Source organism: Etheostoma spectabile, chromosome 18 (genome assembly GCF_008692095.1).
Source record: "Etheostoma spectabile isolate EspeVRDwgs_2016 chromosome 18, UIUC_Espe_1.0, whole genome shotgun sequence".
NCBI classification, from domain to species: Eukaryota; Metazoa; Chordata; class Actinopteri; order Perciformes; family Percidae; genus Etheostoma; species Etheostoma spectabile.
In genome coordinates, this window is record NC_045750.1 from 1,744,536 (window position 1) to 1,757,969 (window position 13,434).

Below are 13,434 nucleotides of genomic sequence, written 5' to 3' on the forward strand. Positions count from 1 at the left end.
CACACACACACACACACACACACACACACACACACACACACACACTCACAGATGGAAACAAACACGCCCAGAAGCATGTGACCTTTCTGACTTTTCTTAAGTTTCCTCTCTCTCAAGTTTCCTCTCTCTCTCTCTCTCTCTCCCTCCCTCCCTCCCTCCCTCCTTCCTTTTATAGTTACTGAGAGTAAGAGCGAAAACATCAGTAAATGGAGCAGAAGTGAATGCTTCCTCTCATTATCCAGTTAGTTTCTAACTCTTGCTTTGAACGTTTCCACCACTGTTAAACCGATATGGCTTTGTCCCGACTGATACACATACCTATGCTCATATCGTTTTAGATGCATTTAATGTCTAACATATTTAGTTTTGACCAATTTAATGCCAGAAAGAAATGAAAGTACTGTTAAATCTAAAATAGTGATCTCTATATTTATAACTGCAAAATAAATCCGGCATGTTGAAGTAGCCTTATGTTTGAAAAATGCCTCCTAATTTTACCTTTTATTATCAGTATGTTTTATCAAATTTGTTATGTAATTTCTGTTTCTTTTCTCTGTTCAGACTTACATTTTTCCATAACTGTGTTGTCTTCATAAAGTCAAAATACTTTGCATTTCCACAGCACTAGGTCTATCTGTACACCAACATAATTATACTGTAACTTGTCACTATGTTTCTCTAAGTCTCTATTTTTACCAGTGCAGTTTTAATTTAATTTCTTTATAGTTTCTACTTTGGATGTTTTCTTTTCCCAAGCAGATAACAATTAAAATCACAGTTAACTTCTACACATCTAGGCAATCAAACTCCAGCAGTTCCTCTCTGGACCAAGATGATATTTAACCTAACTCCACCTATAAACTACTCCCCTTTTTGGGAAGAAAGACCTTTTGAAGGCACCAGCACATTCTGTATTTCTGCACATCCAACTTACAATAGCAGAACCATGCTGTGTTGTTTTTATATCCTAACTTTGAGCTGAACCAGGGATGTTCACTGGAGAACAATGGCTGCTCTGTGATGGTCAGCAGCCCGGGCCTCTCTTTATTAACATAGTTTTTGTGTGTTTGTCTGTGTGTGTGTGTGCGTGTCTGTGTCCAGCTCAAAAATAGATAAAGATCCCAGTAGTTTGCACAATCCCCTGCATTTAGGACCAGTGTTGACCTAATGGCTGATGTTGTGGTTATCTTGGTCAGCAGTCTCATTCAGCCTGATATTGCCTCTAGAGGAAGACTTGCCAGACATTTTCATTTAAGATGGCTGATTTAGTAGGGCTGTGCAAAAAAATCAATACACGTTCATGAATGGTTTAGTTTCAGTTGAGCGTTTGTCTTATTTTATCATTTTCCAGCAAAAATGTAGGTAAATAAACGCAGTGCATTATTTGAATATTTTGGAGATTGTAAGACTTGAGGTTCACAACTGTGTGTGTGTGTGTGTGTGTGTGTGTGTGTGTGTGTGTGTGTGTGTGTGTGTGTGTGTGTGTGGTGGTGTGGTGTTTGTGTGGTGTGTGTGTGTGTGTGTGTGTGTGTGTGTGTGTGTGTGTGTGTGTGTGGTGTGTGTGTGTGTGTGTGTGTGTGTGTGTGTGTGTGTGTGTGTTGTGATGTTTTTTAGTAATTAGCCCTTAAACAACTCTTTTAGTAAAGGTAACAGCCATGTGGCTATCCGTCATGTTTAATATCACTGTGGGGTTTACTCTCTCTCTGTGTGTGTGTGGGGGGGGGGGGGAATGAATGGATGAGATGGTAAGACAGGACACCACTCATCAGCCCTTACGACCCTGGAGCGGCCATTCCCAACACCCATTTGCACACAGTGATTTCCTTATATGCAGTTTTGCCAGCCTTGGTCCCTTTTGGTTGGTCATGGGGCGTTGAGGCAGCGAGCAGATCTGATTTGTGGCCAGGCGTCACCACTGCGTCCAGGCGTTTATACCATACCTCCCCACAAGCCTCACGCTGTCGGATGACTAGATGAGCTGGTGGCAGGGGGGGGGGGAGGTGGAGGCTGGACGGCTCGATACCAAAGCAGAAACTCACCTTAAACAAAGAGGCTTTTTCTTCGCCGCCACAGAGGAAGTGTGTGCATTTAGTGTTTTCATTCATTCAGGACAACAGGCCTCCTCTGCCTCCCTTTTGTTTTTATTGGTCGGTCAGGTTTTTGTTGTTCTGCAGGAAATTCAACAAAACACCAGTAATTCCGGATACTGTCACCATCTTCAGTGACAACTTTCATATGTAGTTATAGGACAGGACTGCTTTGCTTCTGTAATATTTCAATATTTGGCTTCTTTCGGTTTGGTCAAAGTCTACCAAGAGTGGCAATGGCTGTTTAGGTTTCATTGTAACTGCATGTGTCTCCCCAAAGACGGTTAAAAATCAGAATCAGCTTTATTCGCCAGGGATGATTACACATACAAGGAATTTGACTTAGGTTGGAGCAAGTCTATCGGCAATAGATCAACAACGTCTCAAGGCTTCCTCCATCCGTTCCCCTGACAATAACTGATCAAACGGCCGAAGTCTGTGCTCAGATATGGGGTTGTTTGGTGAATGTTTGATGGGAATTATGTCTCACATCTTGTAGCTAGAGATGTCCAGATACCAGTCTCGGTATCGCCTCCGATGTCGCCTAAAACCCTGGTATCGGGAAATACTGGATTCTATGCACCAAGCCAATACCACGTAATGAAGCCCTAAAGAAAATCTACGTTAAAGATTTTTAATTTGAGAGATCCCCAGTTTGCTACACTACCTGAGAGAGTTTGAGCTTTTCCAACCACAAGCGCCTCGTTTCCTCCTAAAACACGGCAAGAATAACCACTTTCCTTGACGAGGTTCGGGATCTACTTCGGTGCCTGTGCTTTGCTGTGATGCGGAGTAACTCCAATACGGCGGCTTAGGGTCTGATGACTCGTCTTTTAAATTGAATAATTATTTCCTTACTCACTGTACCTTTTATTCTTGTATTTGTATATTATTATATTTTAGCCTGTTGTATTTTCATCATGACTGTTTTTCATTGCTCTTTATTGATTCATGTAAAGCCCTTTGAATTACCTTGTTGCTGAAAGGAGATGTAGACATAAAGTTGCCTTGCCTTACAACCTCAGCCTGTCAGTCAGTCCCCAGGGCATAGACACCACTGTGCTCCCCCCTCTTTCCAACCCTTTCCCGTTCAAGGTGAAGTTTTGAAAACACTGAAACCACACTTGAAACGTGGGGGTTGTGGTGTGTGTTGTGTGTGTGTGTGTGTGTGTGTGGTGTGTGGTGTGTGTGTGGTGTGTGTGTGTTTTGTTGTGTGGTGTGTGTGTGTGTGTTGTGGTGTTTGTGTGTTGTGTTGTGTGTGTTGTGTGTGTGTGTTGTGTGTGTGTGTGTGGTGTGTGTGTGTGGTGTGTTGTGTGTTGGTGTGTGTTCGCTCTTGTCAATATGCAGAGAGGACAGATAAGCTTGCACTTACTATTGGGTACTGAAGTTTGGCACCGATAGATTTACGTGAACCATACTCGGTAGTACCGATGTGATTGGGTCGGTTACGGTACCGGGTTCGGTGCCCGACCCTAATGATGCCATAATCATTTATATCCTGTTGTCATTTTCTTCATAATAATTACAATATTTGAAAATAAATTAAGTTTGTGCAGTCTTAAATGGGTCCCATGAAAATAATGACTATGTAAAAGCTGTAGACAGACTGAACATTTCTGCACTTCTTTGTTTTCCTTGAGGCCGTGTCCTCAACCCTATTAAGACCTAAAACGGAGAGTAAGACGGGAGGAGGGGGGTTTGAGTTTCTGATGATACATCTGCAACCGCAAGTAGCATCGAGATATTTGATACTGTGGATAATGTGCTGTAAGCCCGGCATCCTTTGGCTATTTAAAGCAAACGGTAAAACACTTCTTCTGCTTCACGCGGTGGGACTCTTTGTCTTCATCCTTCTCCCCCTCTCCTTTCCTTTCCAGTGCTGCCGCTGTGTTTGATGATGTCTTGAAATGCCCGCGCTGCTGGGATCTGGTGTGGATGAGTTCCCCCCCCCCCCACATCTGAGTAAAAACCTCGATCCAGCTGACCTTAGACACAGGCTTAGGGAGGAATCCCCCGTGTTAATGCAGGGGGGCTGCAAACAATTGAGGAACCAGTTCATTTTATTAGGGTGTGGTGTGTGTGTGGTGGCATCCCAAAAAAGACGATAAAGAAAGGAAATGTGTGGGTAAACGTGTGTAGATTCGGATGTTGGGGACGATAATTTAGGAGTGATACAGTGCGAGTGTGTGTGTGTGTGTGTGTGTGTGTGTGTGTGTGTGTGTGTGTGTGTGTAAGACGACGCACAGCAGCTGGAATCTATTCTCATTTTCAAACAGCCATCATCCAGAAAGCCCCTCTCCTCCCGTCTCTTGAAATTCATCTTTTTAAAATGCCAAAGAAAAATCCAAATTCAAGTATTCAGTGTCTCCATAGAAACTGGGGTTTAACCTTTTTCTGGGTTGCCAGTATTTGTCTTTAATTTAACACAGGGCTGCAGTATCAGTACAAGAGCAATCAGGGTTGCAAAACAGGAAATAAAGCTTGGTTATATAGTCTTAAGTATGGGAATTAGAGCTGTGGTTTTCATATCAAGTAAAACAGCAACTTGGCTTTAAACTGGGCCACATAGTGGCGTTTGGGGCTGAAATGCCTTAAAAATGGTGATAAGTGGGCGCCCAGATAGCTCAGTTGGTAGAGCGGGCGCCCATGAATAGAGGTTTACTCCTGGACGCAGTGGACCCGGGTTTGACTCCGACCTGCGGCCCTTTGCTGCATGTCATACCCCCCTCTCTCCCCTTTTATGTCTTCCGCTGCCCTCTCAATAAAGGCCTAAAAATGCCCAACAAATATATATCATATACATCTTATAGTAATACGTTGTTTATTATTTCCTGCTGAAGAGACAAAAGCTGCCCAAAACTAGATTGAAAATTACAAACGAGAGTGGGACCCTGCCCCAATATTGGGGGTTTATCAAAGAGCCAGTGGATGTAATAGAAAACATTTTGCTGCCTTTAATTGTTCTAATATTGCATTTCTCTTACAACACAGTGAGCATTATTCCCACTATATTAAGATTTTTTCCAATTTTTTTTTTAAGAGAACTCAAAGCCTGCAGAATCTCGTCCCAGTTTACTGTTGCAGATGTGTAATGAAAAGTAAAGAAGTCCAGCTCTTTTTATCTGAAATCTAAGACTTGACTATCTTTCATGCAGAAAGTCGTAAATGTCGAGTAGTGTGAGCAACTGCTGGCGTTGGATGTGATGGTCAGCTGACGGCTGGAGGGCCGGTATGACACTTTGGAGGCCTGTAGGGTGTAACCAGCTTCCATTTCCTTCTAGAAGGAATGTTTTTTGGGGCGTCCTAGAGACGTAGTGGTTAGCATCCACGGTTTGGTTCCAACTGGGGATCTTTGTTGCGTGTCTCTCTTTCTCCTCATTTCCGGTCAAGCTCTATATCATCAGCTGTCCAATTAAATGCAAAAAACAAATCCTCCAAAAAATCTGTGTATTTATATAACATGTATTTCAGAGCTACATACAGCTACATAATACTGGTGTTCCAGGAGCATTTTAATTAGTTTGTATTCTCTGCAGGAGCAGAATTACAGTATTGTTTAATTTCTAACCCCCAGGAAGTAATCTAATTTAATTTAAAGGTATCTTAAATATCCCTGCAGGGCAATTTGGTTAACAGCCAGCAGCAATACATAAACAACAAACACAACCAATATATAAAAATCACAACAATATAATTCCAAAAATGTCATTATAAGAAATATAATACACAAAGCTGATAGCAGCAGGAATGAATGACCTCTTTCAGTATGCACACAGCATGTATAGACTCTTCAGAATTAAACCCTCCTGTCGTCCTCGGGTCACATTTGACTCCTTTTAAAAAAGGTCCATATCTGAAATATGAGTTTCTTTTTAACCAAATTACCACAAAAAATGGATTGGAATCCTTACAACGCTCTTTGCAAATACAATTTCTCACTTTCATTCCTCTGATCTTAATTATTAGTCAAAATAATTCATTATTTCTGCTTTTTTTAACTTAAATATTAGGTATAATTCGATATAAATGAGGATTATTGACCATGAATGCAAAAAAGTAGTGTAAAACTAGAGGTAGTAAGGAGGTTGTAGTAAGAAAAACCAAAAAAAAGGCTGAAAAAGGGACGGAAATGTCACATTTTTGTCTGTTTTTGACCTGGGAGGACAACACTAAGGTTAACATAAAACAGTTTTTAGCAACAGTAGCCTTCTTGATGGAAACATTTGCATAATTGATATAACAGAATGCCTTTATTGTCATTATACACAATGAGATGTGCAATGAGATTGAAGAAATCCCTTTACAGCGTGGACACAAAATATCAAATATCAAAAATGAAATTGATTTTAAATGATAAATGAATTTGTTTTGCATTTAGATCTCAGTGTTTGCCTCCAGTAGACCTTTAGACTTCATTAGTTGGTAGTAGTGTGTTTTAAGGATTCATCACAGTATTGAACGGCAGTAAACAGGGCCGTTGTATTGTTGTCCAGCCCAGTAGAGAACAGTGTACACCTTATCCTAAAAACTGCCTGGTATCTTACTTGTGTACCAGATTTGACTCAGACGGGCAGCTATGTCTCAACCCGGAGGAGTCACACACACACACACACACCGAAAGTGGTTGTACATGCTAGTAAATGGAGCTCTGCTTAATTTCCTGAACACCTGATAACCCCCTACCCAGCACCCCCCCCCCCCCCCCCCCCCCACACACACCCCCCCACCACACACACACACACACACTTTCTCACACACACAAGTACACACCGGCTGTATATGTAGCGTGGGTTTAAAAATGGCTTTGGAGGCTTGGTGACTTTATGAGTAAGACGGAGAGTGAAAAGGTGACGTGGGAGAGTGATAAGAGTGAGCGAGACATGATGGAGGGTGTGGAGATAGTGACGGAGAACGGTAAAGTGACAACCTGTGTGTGATGAAGGGCTCGGGCCGGTCAAGTGGGCTACAAGAAGGGTTTCTCATAAGTGATTACATCAAGGTTAACCCCTTAAATTGACCAATTACAAATTTTTACAAGAAGAAAAATGGTGCAAGTTCCATTTTTTTCTACCTGAAATCAACGTCTTTACCTTATTCTCTGTGATAAACATGTATTCCTGACTCAAATCAGAACATTATTCTGGATATGGCAACTTATGTTGTTTCCGTAGTGGATTTTTAACATGAATTTTAACCTTATGGCAAAAAAAACGAACCCCACTTCCATTTTTAATTGTGTGCTAGTAGAGACTGATGCATTCCCTAAACATATATGTTACCTCAGCTGTTTGAAATTAAGATAAACACAACGTTTGTAAATAGATTATGAAGTTAGAAAAAGTTCAGAATAAGTCACAGGGCAATTTGACCAGAGGGACACGAGAGGGTCCCGACAGTGAAGACAACACAAGGGTTAAATTAAATTCAGCATAATTAAGTAGTTTGTGGTTGTTCAGTTCAAAAAGACAGATTTCCGTCAACCATGTAAAGGATATGAGAACGTGGCGCTGCTGTTGGACAACACTGTCTCTCAGCTTGGGAAGTAATAAGTAGCAATTAGTGTACCTTTTGGCATTTCAGATGACTCAAGTGTAATAGTTTTACCACTTTGCTATGTCAAATTTAAAATGTTATTAAGACAAATGCACAGTTTTCAATCTTTCTGTTAATTCCATACAAAGGAAGAATTGACAGTTTCTTTATGATAAGTGAATACTATTTCCAGTTCCTTCCCGCGTCTATTTACAAACTTTCATTCCTCCAGAGAGGTGTGGATTTACTCAAGAAGAGGTGATAATAAAAGAGTAAGTATTCAAACAATGTAGCTCGTTCAGAGTTACACTTTTAAATGTTATTTGTACCTCAAATTCAATCCGGTCTGAAATTAATTTGCTGGTTTACAAGCACGAAAACTAAAGTTCCTTCAAAGTTGAATTCACCACATCCACCTCCCTGCGCGCGCACACACACACACACACACACACACACACACACACACACACACACACACACACACACACACACACACACACACACACACACACACACACACACACACACACACACACACACACACACACACACACACACATATGAGAGACAGGCACCAGCTGAGATCTGGTTTTCTCAGCCAGAAACTGAAGTGGACTCACTTTCCCATGCAGACTCAGAGGTGATCTCCAACCTCTCCCCAGGGTGCCCTTTGACTCAGAGGTGTTGGAGTCACAGAGCAGCGTGCTTTCTCTACACACACCCTCGCCCACGCGTTCACATGCACTGTTACGGCTCAACTGTTTGCGTGTGAGTGGTTTTGTGTGATAGAGAAAATGCCATGTGGTAGATGAAAGGGATTTTTTTTGTTAAGACCATAAAAGGAAACGTGGGAAGTTTCTACCGAGGATGAAACGATGTGGGATTTCCTTCCATACAGGTTACATAGAATTTAAATTCCCATGAAGTGGTGTTTTATCTTTACTTATGATACGGTTATGATATGTCGGCCCTGCTGGTTCACTGACTGTACGATCAAATTGATTTTTATTTGGGGTTATCAAAGAGCAAATCACTGAATTTTCTTTTGGCAGACATTAATATTGGCCAATAAATATCAGTCAATGGATTATCGGTTTACTGCTAATATACACAATGTGTCACCTACACTGCAGAAACAACCCTCTCTCCCTGGTCTCCATCAGGTTTTATCTAACATGATAACAGCTATCTTGTGTGTGTGTGTCTCTTGTGTGTGTCTCTTGTGTGTGTCTCTTGTGGTGTCTCTGTGTGTGTGTGTGTGTGTCTCTGTCTGTCTCTGTGTTTCTCTGTCTGTGTGTGTCTCTTGTGTCTGTGTCTCTTGTTTGTCTCTCTCTCTCTCTGTGTGTGTGTGTGTGTGTGTGTGTGTGTGTGTGTGTGAATTCCTTTGCCTCTGCCTGGCACAGTGAGGAAGGAGTATTATGGCGCACCCACTACAGTATTATATCTAATATATAATCTTAACAGTATCAAATATTGTAGGTCTTTACACACAGGATTACACATTAGTTAATTCGCCTACAGTTAGAGGCAGCAACAACATGTTGGGTGTGTATGTCTCTCTCTCACACACACACACACACACACACACACACACACACACAGTCAACACACAACACACACAGTTGATCCGCTATATAAACACATTCACGACCGAAGTATCAAAGAGTTCCCTAAACCCAGGTGTGTGTGTGTTGTGTGTGTGTGTGTGTGTGTGGTGTGTGTGTGTGTGTGTGTGTGGTGTGTGTGTGTGTGTGTGGTGTGTGTGTGTGTGTGTGTGTGTGTGTGTGTGTGTGTGTGTGTGTTGTGTGTGTGTGTGTGTGTGGGTGTGTGTGTGTGTGTGTGTGTGTGTGTGTGTGTGTGTGTGTGTGTGTTATCCAGGCTGCTGTTGTGTTTGAGACATACTGCAGCATTAGCTTTTTTCTGTCAGCCAATGTGCTGATTGCGAAATAAAAAAAAGCTGTTAGGGATTATTAGAATGAAAGCTGCAAATAGGATAAACTGAGTTTGTTCTTGTTTTTTACCCCAGCACATTTCAACATTTTGCAATGTTTAGCATTTAGCTTACACGTTAACACAAGCTTTAAATAAACAAGCTAAAAGTGGTGTCCGAGGTCAGGCTTGTGTCCTTTTAAAATGTTCTTTAGTCCCTTTTCTTTCCCTTTTTTTCAAGTGAATAATTCAGATTTTTCATTTGTGAAATGAATCTAACATCAAGTTAATAAAAATCCCTTAGCCTTGGTTGTGCAAGCCCACATAGCTTTAAACACAAGTCACACCCTTCGCGATCACATTTGTTTTTGTGTTTTCCGTGGGGCAATCATCCAAATATGTGGCGGAGTCCCCATGCTAGTGGTTATTGTAGTTCATTGTAATCTGTTTGTTTGACTTATTAATTGTTGTCAGAATGTAATTGAAAGATGAAATTATGATTATGTGGGTTGTAGGAATAGTCCATACTTGGAGTTGTGCGAGTTTCTCATGGTCTGGAACAATGGGTCTGTAGGACTGTACCATGTATTGGACCTATAGGTGAATATATATAGCTGTTGAGCTGAACTTTAGCTCTAGTAAATGTTTGTATTCATGTTAGACCTGGACAATTGCACTGACGTCTGGACTGTAGGATTGTACCATGGCCTTTATAGCGCTTAACCACTAGGCTATGGCTAAGACATGTGGAATAGTTGGACTGTTCCCAGTTTCAGGTGGAATGGGAGTGTAGGATTGGTGGAAAGCTGTAACTATGTGCGTGTAAGCCTGGATCATTGCCATGAACATGGGGGTGTGTGGATGGGCCTTAACCTGGCGGCATGGGTCTGTTGGACTTTACCATCTCCTGGAGGAACGGGGGAGTTGGACTGTTGCACTGGACTGGAACTACATGTGTTTGTACTTATCTATTCCCTGTGGTTGGACTGGGCAGTGTGTAAATTATCCACTGCCGCCCCTTAGCTGGGCTTTGTTTGAACCCAAGTGGACTAGTGGCTCAACAGTAACCGTTACCAATGGTTACGCAAGCTTGACAACGGCAACCCTCAATGACCCACATTCCTGCAGTAAATCACCACACACACACACACACACACACACACACACACACACACACACACACACACCACACAAACACAAACACACACACCACACAACACACAACACACACCACAAACACACACACCACACACACACAAACACACACACACACACACACACAAATACACACACAAACACACACACACACATATCACACACACACACACACACACACACACACACACACACACACACACACACCACACACACACACACACACACACGCCACGCGTTCGTCTCGCCCTCGCCTGCCTATCGAAACTAAGCTCAGTGTTTCCTCTCCGCTTGTCTCTATCAAATGTGGGAAGCGGGAGAGAGAAAGGGGGGTGGGGGGGGGTGGTAACAGGTGAGAAAGACTAGAAGAAGAAAGTCTTTCATGTGAAGGAAAACACTTTCAATCTGTCACGTTAAAAGTTGTTTGGTCGGTTCTCTGCAATCCTAAAATCGCTTTGTTGGCACACTTCCAGTAAAGAAGAAGAAGAACTAGGTTTTCCTGCAGCTGCTTTTGAACGCAAATTGTCTTCTAACAACACAAACAAGTTCACATTTTTACGCTTTAACCCTTGTGTTGTCTTCCCGTTAACCATGAACTTGTCCATCCTGGTCAAAATTGAAAATTAATATATATTTTGTGCTTTTCCGATGTTTTTATCGCTTTTTCTGATTTATTTGTCACTTTTTTTTTTTTTTTTAAACCTGAGCTGGTTTAATGACAGGTTTTACCCTTATTCTTGGAATTCATGGTCAACAAACTTCATTTATATCAAATTATACATACGTTTTTAGTTAAAAAGGCAGTCATCATGACTTATTTTGACTAATAGTTAAGATCAGAGGATGTTGAGTGGATCTCAGATGGGTAGATGTCAAAGTTTAGTCCGGATACTGTTTGGAAACCATTATAAAAAAAAAAAGGGTCTTAAATGCTGTAAGATTAAATAAAAAACCCAAAGAATTCAATTAACTAGTCATTAATTTTACCTGAAGACTGTTGTATGGAATCATCCATGTTATTTTTGGGCAATTTGGTTTAAAGAAATCCATATTTTTGATATGACACTTAGAAACGGGTCAGTTTGACCCGAGGACAACACAAGGGTTAAAACCTGAGAGAACTTAAAGGTAAAGTGTGTGTGTGTGTGTGTGTGTGTGTGTGTGTGTGTGTGTGTGTGTGGTGTGTGTGTGGTGTGTGTGTGTGTGTGTGTGTGTGTGTGTGTGGTGTGTGTGTGTGTGTGTGTGTGTGTGTGTGTGTGTGTGTGTGTGTGTGTGTGTGTGTTGTGTGTTGTTATAATTTAGCTAAAGTTTTACTTCATTATTAGGAATATACCACAAACACAATGGTGTTGTTCAGTTCTGTTGAGGTTGCTTTCCCTTGTTACGTACCGTACGTAACGTTTTGACTTCACTGGGGGGGTGCAGGACCATTCCTGTCCTGCTTTGGATTTTGCTGATATTGAGATTATGTCCCCTATTAATTTTGAGTGTCTACAAGCTGCCCCGGAGATCTAAGGCTTTCTAAGACCGTTTTTAATGGCAGTTAAAGTGAAATACAAGGCCGTTTTCACTGCTGAACCGTAACGAATGACACACACACACACACACACACACACACACACACACACACACACACACCACACACACACACACACACACACACACGCTGTGTCAGCACTGTGGTACATATCAGGACTGGGTGTGTGAATGTTTGAGACATTCTTCTATAGCAGGCTTTACGTTCACATCTACATGTGTGACAGTGTAGATAGGCGTGGGCGTCTATTTCAGCCTGCTGCTTCACAGCCTATATTTGACATCCTCTGTGTTTAAGCGTGTCTGTCTGTCTGTCTGTCTGTCTGTCTGTCTGTCTGTCTGTCTGTCTATCTATCTAAGCTAGAACACAATACTTGATTAGCTTTATTTATGTGCCAGGAAGTTTTTTATAATGTAAAAATAATGAACAAGGGTCATTTAAATCAGTTGGGTTGAAATGAATTAACATCTTCTTTAATGCCTAAGATATTCACAGTAAATCAATTATATATAAACTTTATATATTGTACGTAAACAATAACAAACGGACTCTTTCTGTCTCTTGACCAGGACTTGGAGTTCCACGGCGTGATGCGGTTCTACTTCCAGGACCGGGTTGCCGGTAACTTTGCCACCAAGTGTATCAGAGTGTCGAGCACAGCGACCACGCAGGACGTCATCGAGACGTTAGCTGAGAAGTTCAGACCAGACATGAGGATGCTCTCCTCGCCAAGATACTCCCTTTATGAGGTCCACGTCAGTGGCGGTGAGTCCTAAAGACGGGTCAGAGGGGGGTCGACCTACTCAACCGAGAACTGTTCAATCAACAATTAATGTTTTCAATGGAAGGAATAGTAATAATTTGACATGGTTGAACTTGTGTGTGTGTGTGTGTGTGTGTGTGTGTGTGTGTTAGAAGAGCGTCAGCTGGACATGGACGAGAAGCCTCTTGTTGTGCAGCTGAACTGGAACAAAGACGACAGAGAGGGACGCTTTGTCCTGAAGAACGAGAACGACATCCTCCCCAAGGTGGGCTACTCTGTCTGTTGTCGTCTGTTAACCTGCTGGACTGTAAACAAGTCAGTTTACTAGTGAGCTGGTCTATGTCGATGACGTTCCACTTCTGGGAATGTTCAGGTGCCGCCGGAAATTCTGCCGCATGTCCTTCTTTTTAGGCCGGATGTCCTTCTTTTTA

The 13,434-nt window shown here is 41.9% G+C and overlaps 1 protein-coding gene across 1 annotated transcript in view; it reads left to right on the forward strand.

The window, feature by feature from the left end:
* The window catches only part of afdna (afadin, adherens junction formation factor a), a 137,030-nt gene that overhangs the window by 21,636 nt on the left and 101,960 nt on the right, over positions 1–13,434 (forward strand). Inside the window, 2 exon segments of the mRNA XM_032543055.1 lie at positions 12,810–13,005; positions 13,156–13,268. Coding sequence (XP_032398946.1) covers positions 12,810–13,005; positions 13,156–13,268 — 309 coding nt within the window.